Source organism: Wyeomyia smithii, chromosome 1, assembly GCF_029784165.1.
Source record: "Wyeomyia smithii strain HCP4-BCI-WySm-NY-G18 chromosome 1, ASM2978416v1, whole genome shotgun sequence".
In the NCBI taxonomy this organism is placed as follows: domain Eukaryota; kingdom Metazoa; phylum Arthropoda; class Insecta; order Diptera; family Culicidae; genus Wyeomyia; species Wyeomyia smithii.
In genome coordinates this window covers 88,613,672-88,623,363 of record NC_073694.1, presented here as the reverse complement: position 1 = coordinate 88,623,363, position 9,692 = coordinate 88,613,672, and the positions used below count along the sequence as shown (strand labels likewise).

The 9,692-nt window shown below is 39.0% G+C and overlaps 1 protein-coding gene across 1 annotated transcript; it reads right to left on the bottom strand.

Moving 5' to 3' along the window:
- Positions 1-7,287: 7,287 nt before the first annotated feature.
- On the bottom strand, positions 7,288-9,091 carry LOC129718899 (uncharacterized). Its single transcript, XM_055670117.1, has 2 exons — positions 8,472-9,091; positions 7,288-8,414 (listed from the first exon to the last, which is right to left on the bottom strand). Exons 1-2 carry the CDS (start codon positions 8,938-8,940, stop codon positions 8,053-8,055), a joined length of 831 nt encoding a protein of 276 aa, XP_055526092.1. The 5' UTR covers positions 8,941-9,091; the 3' UTR covers positions 7,288-8,052.
- Positions 9,092-9,692: the final 601 nt, after the last annotated feature.

Here is a 9,692-nt window from a genome sequence, read left to right as displayed (position 1 = left end):
CGTTCGTGCAAGTGACATCCAACATGCAGCATGAAAGAAGAAACACGACGAAAACATACGTGATTACATCTACGAGATGCAGCGTATTGCTCACTCGATCGACCTTGATGAGTTGAGCATTTGCGAGTACATTGTCGACGGGATAACCGAAGATGAATTCCACCGATCGCTGCTTTACGAGACGCAAACAATTCGCCAGCTGAAAGTAAGTTGCTAAATTTTGAAAAAGTACAAAAGAAGACATCCGTAAGGCCGAAGCCGCACGAAGGTCAGCAAAAGAAAAAAGAGCTGCAGGAGAAGGAGAGAAAGCAGGTGAATGCGAAGAGGAACTGCTTTAACTGTGGTGATTCGTCACACATTGCCGATGCCTGCCCGCAGAAAAGCGATGGGCCGAAGTGCTTTAATTGTAATTCGTTCGGTCATTTGTCGCGAAACTGTACGAAGACGGGAGAAAAGTTAAAACATAGTAGCGCAAAGAAAAATATGGCGTCAGTGAATATTATGAAAAATATTGAGTGTATTAATCCAAGTGTGTTGGTTAATATTGGTGACTACGAAATCAGTGCAACTGTGTAGGTATACCTATATCCTGGGTATAACCTACCAGGACTTTCTCCAGAAAACCCTGAACGCGCAGTCGGCGCGGAATTAAAACACCAGATTAGAGCTGATGATAATAATTAACTTTTATTCTGTACATCACTGCTTAAATATACCCTGCAGGTAACTCAGAGTGAGAGGCTTTCTCCACTCTCTTTTTACCATTTACCTTAAGCTCTTACCTTATAATCTTGTTTATTTATTTATTTCGTCAATCAATGTAGACTACAATTCTAATGTATACGTTAATCTTAAGCTATCGAGTTCTAGCACGTAATGCGCTTTTTAATGCGTTCCGGGACATGGTAACGTCTATAATCTCGCAGTGTTTGTTGTATGCGTTCATGATGCTGTTAATTGGTCCATGTTTGGCGTACAGTGACCGGTAATTATTGTTAGTAAAAATATTGCGCGTTCTTAAAAGACGAGAAGGAGCATAAAAGTTAAGAGTTTCCAGCAGATTTGGTGAATTAACACGTTGTGAGACCATATCGTTTACAAAGGTAATCATGGTTGTTTCTCGTCGTTTCTTCAGAGTTTCGATATTAATAAGCATGCAGCGAGATTCGTAAGAAGGGAGAGGATATGATGCCCAATTGAGTTTTCTTAATGCAAAAACCAGAAATTGTTTTTGAACTGATTCAATACGATTGATATGAACTTCTTGATATGGGGACCAAACTATACTGCAGTACTCTAATATTGATCGAACATAGCTCACAAAAAGAGTTTTTATTGTGTATGGGTCCTTGAAATGATAACTGAAACGTTTAATAAAACCTAGCATACTGTTGGCTTTGTTGATTATTGTGTTATAATGATTCACGAAAGTGAGTTTCGAATCGAGGATCACTCCTAAGTCTCTCATTTTGGTACATCTCTCTACAAGTTGTTGGCCTATGTAATAGTTCATAGTTTGCATTGAAAGTTTTCTTGTATATGATATGACATTACATTTCTTAATATTTATATCAAGTAAGCTTTTCAGACACCAAGTATAGAAGGTATTGATCTGCAACTGAAACAATTCGAGGTCAGACTGGTTTTTAATCTCCATATACAATTTCATATCGTCGGCATAGATTAAAATTTTGATCTGGTTAAGTAAAAGGGTTACATCATTAACGAACAAAATGAATAGTAAGGGTCCTAAATGTGATCCTTGCGGAACTCCAGATGTTACCTTCACTGGATCAGAGAGATGGCCTTTGAAACGGACAAATTGTGTTCTGTTCGTCAAATAAGATTCAATCCATTTCACGAGTTGGTTATCTAGTCCAATGCGTTTTAGTTTGAAAATCAGTAATGTTATATCGACTCTATCGAAAGCTTTACTATAATCGGTATATAATGTTTCAACGTAGTTACCTCTATCCATTGCAGCGAGTGTGAAATTAACGAATTCTAATAGATTAGTAGCTGTGGACCTTCCTTTGAAAAAACCATGTTGGTTGATTGTAATACTATTTTTCACCTGTTCGAAAATTCGTTTATTAACGATTGATTCAAATAGTTTCGGAATACAAGAGATGATTGCTATGCCGCGATAATTTTTTATATCAGAGCGTTTACCTGACTTAAAGATCGGGATGAGAAATGATTTTTTCCACGTGGAAGGAAATTCACCTGTTTTGATTCAAAGATTGAAAAGCCAAAACAGTGGTTTTACAAAAGAAGAAGCAAATGTTTTAAGCATAGATGGTGGAATTCCATCTGGCCCAGCACCCTTAGTTGCATCTAGGGATTCTAATGATGTTAATATTTCTTGAACAGTTATATTTTGAACTGATACACTATTGGTACAATCAGGTAAATGCGTGAAGTAGTTAAAATCTCTATTTTCATCCGGGTTTTTGTAAACGGTCTGGAAAAATTTCGCAAATTGGTTGCAAATAAGCTGAGACTCGGTACTTTCGTTACCTTCAAAATGCATGCGTGATGGAAAATTATTAGTTTTCATTTTTTCCTTTGCAAAACGGTAAAACTGCTTTGGATCAGATTTGATATTACTTTCAACCCTAGAGTTATAACTCTCATAAGCTAATGAGATTTCTGCATCTAGTTCGCTGCATATGTTCTTGTATCGTATTGGTCTCACATTTATGGTGTTTGTACATTTTATGGGCTTTCTGTTTTTTGTTTTTCAAGTTTTTGATCTGTTGCGTGTACCATACGGGATCTTTGAAACAAAAGTTAGTGCGTTTTTTCGTCCTAGGAACTGTATCATTTATAATTTCGTATAATAGAGAGAGAAACGTATTCGCGGCTTTTTCAATATCCTCTTTGCCTCGCAAAAGTGATTGCCAGTCGACTGCCCTGAGTTCACGGTCGATTTCTGTTATATTAGCTTTTTTAAAGTCATACACATACTCAAATTCACTATCATTGGGACGTGATCTAGTGCTATCTATGTTCAATGAATACTCAATGGCTGTATGAAATTTCTCATTTTTCCATAGAGGATCAACGGCTTTATCTACGCTAAAATCTTCAGTGCAGTTTGTGAACAAGAGATCTAAAAAACAGTTTAGTTCATTTCGTATTGCGTTTACTTGATATAATCCTAACTGACTGGTCGTGTCGAAAATTTGCTGTAGTGCCTCGTTATCTCCTACTATAGGAAGCAACAGTGATTCGTTATCGCAGTCCTTGATGAAGTCTGCATCTTTTTGATTGAAATCGCCGTATATATGAATTTTAATTTCCGGGTCAGAGTTACAAATTACTGAGTTGGCGGTTTCTAAAAATAATTCATAATATTGTTTTTTTGCAAATTGTGGAGGGAAGTATACTGATGCAAAAATGTGGCATTGACCGTTTAATACAGTTTTGACCCAAACATCGTCAAATTCTTTATACTTCATCGTTGGGACCAACTCTGCATCGAACTTTGTCTTGACGGCTACTAGTACACCGCCACCAGATTTTTTATCAGTTAACAAAAGATCACGATCGCTTCTGAATACTTGATAACTGTTTCCAAAAACCTCCTCACTCTTTATACTTTCAGACCAACTTGTTTCCGTTCCTATAATGATTGAATACATACAACCACTAATCTTTTTACTAAGAATATCAATTTTTTTTGAACTACTCATTCTGTTAAAATTCTGGCAATAGATTACAAATTTTTGGATCTCGTAAACGCGCCTTCAGAAAACGCCCGTCTCCAACAGCTGATTGTTGTGTTAGGTTGACAACAGGAGGCCGCATGGGATCGAGCGACCACGATGTTGGGTGCGATTCTAATGTTGCTTTCGAAGTAGTGTTCTCATTTGGTGGCGATTCAATATTATGTTGGTTCTGGTTGTCTGAACGGTAAGGGTTTATGGTTTCACCCTTCCGGAAGTTGATGAAATTTGGAACTGCGAGGCCTGCTATAGGGTGGTCAATAGTTGATGGTGGTCTGGCAAATTTAACTTTGGCGGTTGCCAGTAATTGTTTATCCGATCCATTGACACGGATCTGGTCGTTTTGGTAAGTGTGTGTGAACTTGTGGTTGTTGTTGATATAGTTACTATTCGTTGTCTTGTTACTGTTGCTGTTGGTGGTATGGTTTCGATTGTTGTTGAAGTTTTTCGATTCAATATTTTGTCGCCTCCTGCGTTTCCTGTTTCGTCTAGATTTTTCGGCAGCCTTTTCTTGGAGCCTACGAGTCCGTTGTCTAGCATCATAATCCGACCAGTCTGGCATCCAGCGCCATTTATTGCCCAAAAATCGCCATCCTGGCGAAGAATGGTCCGTTATGGTCTTCGTAGCTTTATTGTTAGCTGCCAAAGTTTGATTTAATTCTTCATGCAGTGACTTGTGTTGTTGTGATGCGCTAGTTTGATTAATTTGGAGACTAGTAATAGCTCCAGAGACAAATTTTACCTCGTCGAGAATTTCACGAAGAGCAGAATCAGCATTAGACTGCGCTGAACCGGTTTCAATTGTAGCGAGTAGTTTGTTTATTGACCCTGTCGTTGAGTTTGTAGCTGCTGCTGCTGCTGCTGTCGCTGCTGACTTAGCCATCGCTTCAACAGCTGCTGAGGTGTCCGAATGTGTATCAAGAAGTGTTGACATTTTGTTTTTTATTTCTGCGGCACTGGCTTTGTTGCTGCTCGCGGCGTTGGTGATGGTAAGTTTAATTTCATTCAGGCTTTTTTCAATATGCTCCAGCAAGTTATCATGAGTCGCGCTGAGATTTTTATAATTTGAAAGCAGCTTATGGTTTACTTCAAGCGTCTTTCCGATATTTTCTGAGATGTTTCTGAGATGAGATGTCAGAGCCTTAAGATTTAGGTCGGTCACGAACTTTTCCTGGCAGTCCTGGCATAGCGGCAGCATAAAAGTCCGCAGGATTTCCTCGTGATTTCTTTGTGCACCTATGCACGCAGCATGAAATGTTCGGTTACAGATTCCGTGACAACGCCAGAGGTAGCGATTGTCACCTTGCGCACAGTTTACGATACCGCACTTCATTGCACTCGCGACGTTAACAAATGACCGTATCAAGTAAAAACAAATAAACTACTTTTGAATGCTTGCGCGCGTTCCACACGTCGTCGGTTGGATAAAAAAAAAATGTTGAGGTACAAAAAAAAGTTAAGTAGTAAAAAAAAAAAAAAAAAAAAATGTATATATATACTATAGTGCAGCACGCGCGTCCGAACTCGACGACGGTCCGACAACAAGTCTAGTACCGCATGTACGATAGAACGCATGCGAGAGCATCAACACCGTTGAACCGGCGACTTCTGTTTTGTTTACAACACAAAACTTGTTTATTTTATTCGGGTTTGTTTGCCTGTGGCACAGCAGAAGGCTGCGCGAAGTTCTTTGCCGCCTATTGCATATTCTGTTGATACCTAGTATGTTGACAGATCCGTTCGCGGTCCTCTGTCAAGGAAACCAAATGTTTCGCCAACGTTTGCTTAGCAGAACCGTTCGCGGTCTTTCTTCAAGATCTTTCCTGCTTTCTTTACAAATGATCTTGTTTTAGGGGGACAACGGCAGGTGACCGTGTCCCGGTTCTACACTCTACCTGTTTTTCATTTCTTCAAACGGAAGGCTTACTGTCTTTCGGACTAAGCTAAAATGTTCCGTATGACAAAATCCTACGTGACGGAACATAAGGTATTTCTGCGCGGGGTGTGACGTCACATCTGCCACCCCGCCTAGTTGGCCATTATCTAGAAGAGATAATGGTCACATGGTCCGTTCTGACGGCCGATAGGTGTGTTTTTCATAACAATTATTTTTCGCGTTTTTATGATACTATATACATATTCGTTTTCATGATATTCCTTCTTTCCTTTGCACGTAAAATTCAATTAATTACAATGGTGCTACATATCATTTCTACATAAATTAACGTTTTCAGACATGGATTTTCTTCATAACAAATTGACAAATGTTCGCTCGCCTGGTGTGCTGCGCCTTGTAGATATCCGCTGCTTGGCTGTCGTATTCAAGCGACGGGTTACAGGGGGTTTGAAACGGGAGGGTGGGTCTGGCAGTAGAGGTTCTCATCGGTTGGTGTCATCCTCGCAAACTCATCCCTAAGGCTTCATCGGGTTATTTACAATAGTTCAATGGTTACCATTGGGCAATTCTCGCTGAAACCAGGCCACTAGTGACACGAGGTTTTTGAAAATTGATTTTTTTATTTTAGTTCGATTAAACGCAGTGAAAAATTAATAACTGCACATAAATTTGTTCCATTTGGTGGACCCCTTGTTCGCCAAGGGGTGAACAAATTTTTAGAAAAGTGAAAATCGAGTATTTTTATCGAGGTATATTTCAAATATTTGTCCCAAAACACTCTACAAACAGTACTCCATTATACAAAAAACATCTAGGGCATTCATGTCAAGTATTCAAAAGTTTGGCCGCCATCTTGGATTCGCCGCCATTTTGAATTTTATCATTAAAACGCGTTTTTGAACAGGTTGGCAACCACCGATTTTAATTCTGAAACAACCATTGGAAAGCTGAGAAAAAATCCTACAAGATACATTTGAAAAATCAGGTGTGTCGCGAAAGAAACATGACCGTCGAGCCAATTTTCTATACCGAGTTTTAACATTTCCAACGCGCGCCGCGCGATCGAAATAGCAGCAAGCGTTGCTTGCCACGCAGCGCACACTGTTTAGTATGCGCGAAGTACATGTTTTGAAAAGGTCTTTATAAACAACTTATTTGGATAGGGTAAAACTGCCATAGATGGACTACTTTCTTTAGTGGACAAGATACAAGTGAAATATTGAAAACACGAGGAAAGTACTCAATTGTTACCAATACATTTATCAACTTCTTAAGCTTTGCATTTGAGGTTTTTGACTTCACTCTCAGAACTATTGGAAAATTGTTTAGCAAACAAATTATATTGTTCTTGAGGTAAAATATAATGATATCTGCGTTCCTTTGATAGTTTTGACATTTTTCATCCGATGTTGAAGTTTAGTTTGAGCCGCTTCGTAACCCGCTTGCTCAACTTAAGCGAATGCCATTGTTTTGCTTTGGTTTTCTATAGCCCATTCGTAAAACGATACCGCATCTGTAATTAGCCTGTCTTTGTTGGGAGAAAAGATATATTTACAGGCAGCTCGCTTGATGGTTCCACCAACTCCGTCACATGGGCATTTCCCGTGCGAGCTTGCGTGAAAATTCCACTCCACGTCCATTTGGAAATCATTTTTCATAAACGTAATGTTTGTAAAATTATACTTATTTTTGTATTGACTTCCAGCACCGTCAGAGAAAATATGCGTATTTGATACGTGTGGCAGATTTCTCTTCATGTAACTAAACAATTTATTGAAGCAACAGTGAACAAGCACATAGTTGTGGTCGAGAATAGGTGTTACTATGATTAAACTTTAATGCTCTAACCTCCCATTTTCCAAATAGTAAATTACAAATGGGTGAATGGTCGCCATTTGTCTGGCGAAGTGATGAGATTGTATTTCGTTTTGTATGATAATTTTATAGTTTTCGGCTAAATCGGCGTGAACGATAACCTCGTTTTGTTGGAAAGTAGATTTCAGATCGAGTAGGTAGTTTTTCTGTGCCTGTGGGATGTATACATATTATATGTTATAGTATGCCCAATGAAACTTTATGCTTATTTACCTTTGTGATAAAGAAGTGAGCCATCACAGCCATCCATTTAGCAATCTTCTGAAGGTATCGACAAACTCTTCTGGTTCGCAGTTCTTGTCCACTAGTTGATAATGGTTTTCGACTTGAACCCAGTTTTTGAACTCTATAACTTCAACGGGGAAATTTTCGATTCCGTCCAGCAATTTAAGTCACATAAGTTCGGACATTTGTCACATTCCAAAGAGAAACATTTTGGTGATGGACTTTTACATGCCAAGAAATTGTTAATCAACTGGTTCAATGAAATATCTTTCAGCATTGGTAATGCTTTTATAGCACATAAGCATAAGTCAATGTTCTCATGTTTCATGCACACACACACACTGTATGTGTACCAGAGCTTCCAGAAAGTATGCATTCCGGTGGTCGAAACTTGGCGAACATCGTAAAACCAATCTTAGAATCCGGAAATAAATCTTTAAAATTGGCGAAAATTTCGTTCAGAGATCCCAAAAGCAAACGTTTTTGTCTGGTTCCACGTTTACTAGAGGTTCTAACACTGATTGTATCTTTAATACCTGGCATCGTAGTAGTACAATCGTGAAAAAATTGAGTTGCTTCCGCGTGAGCTTTCCTTTCTGACTCTGATAGCGAGATACATGTATCTGGTAATTTTAAAATTCCTTTCGTGTCACGAACCTTCAGAGATTTTGCAGCAAACCACTTACCTTAAGATATTTTTGTATAAATAGATGCGTGATTTCGAGAAATAAGAGCAAACTTACTACATCCGGTTACATCAATCATTTTTTGTCTACTCCAGGAGGACGCTAGCAAAGTTAGAATTTGGAACTTTTCTGATTTGGTTGATATTCCATAATTATCAATAATATCTCTTACAATAGGAACATCTGTGTCTTGATAGTACACAGGGCAATCCACCTTCAATATTTGTTTGAGTGAGTTCACAGCCTGTTTGAACAATTCAACGCGCACGCTATCTCGTCGTAGCTCCGGTACTCTGATGGACTGGATTCCAAGGCTAGATAAAACTTTAATCATGGTGTGGAAGCCTTCTTCTTTGATGGCACTTCTCTCAAAACTTCGATCGACGATTCTGCTTCTAAACATTCGATCGGTGCTGGTTCTTTCAAATCTTCTATCGTTTGTTCCAGGTCGTCTTCCTCCACCTCTGTAGGCTGACAAAATTGATTCTTTTTTAGATGGGTGACCTTCAAACAACATGTTGTGCATATTTTGTCAGTGGAATCGGGAACATTTTAAAAACAATTCGATTTAAAATATGCAATAAGCTCTGGTGTAACCTTCGTAAGAGCTTCGTAGTTTTTCGCCAATTTGAGTGACCAGTTTTATTGAAAGGATTGCAACAGAACCGCTTCCTACCACGAGCCACCGGTTTGATTACTTCACCGCCGCGATTTTTCAACATCTCGTAACACAACTAATTTCCACTCAGTCTGTTGAACAATAAACGTCAAAATCATTGTACTTAACCCAGCGTTGTTAGAAGATATCCACTCATAGCTCACACACATCAACTTCATAGCCACACAATAGAAGATGTAGGTATCCCCTGCACATTCAACGGTCTCTCCGTGTAAGCAATATTAGAAGATCGTTCAGTGTGCACTGCGTGGCGAGCAGCGTATGCTGCTATATCGATCGCGCGGCGCGCGTTGGGAATATTAAAACTCGGTGTAGAAAATTGGCTCGACGGCCATGTTTCTTTCGCGACACACCTGATTTTTCAAATGTATCTTGTAGGATTTTTTCTCAGCTTTCCAATGGTTGTCTCAGAATTAAAATCGGTGGTTGCCAACCTGTTCAAAAAACGCGTTTTAATGATAAAATTCAAAATGGCGGCGAATCCAAGATGGCGGCCAAACTTTTGAATACTTCACATGAAAGCCCTAGATGTTTTCTGTATAATGAAATGCTGTTTGTAGAGGGTTTTGGGACAAATATTTGAAATATAGCTCGATAAA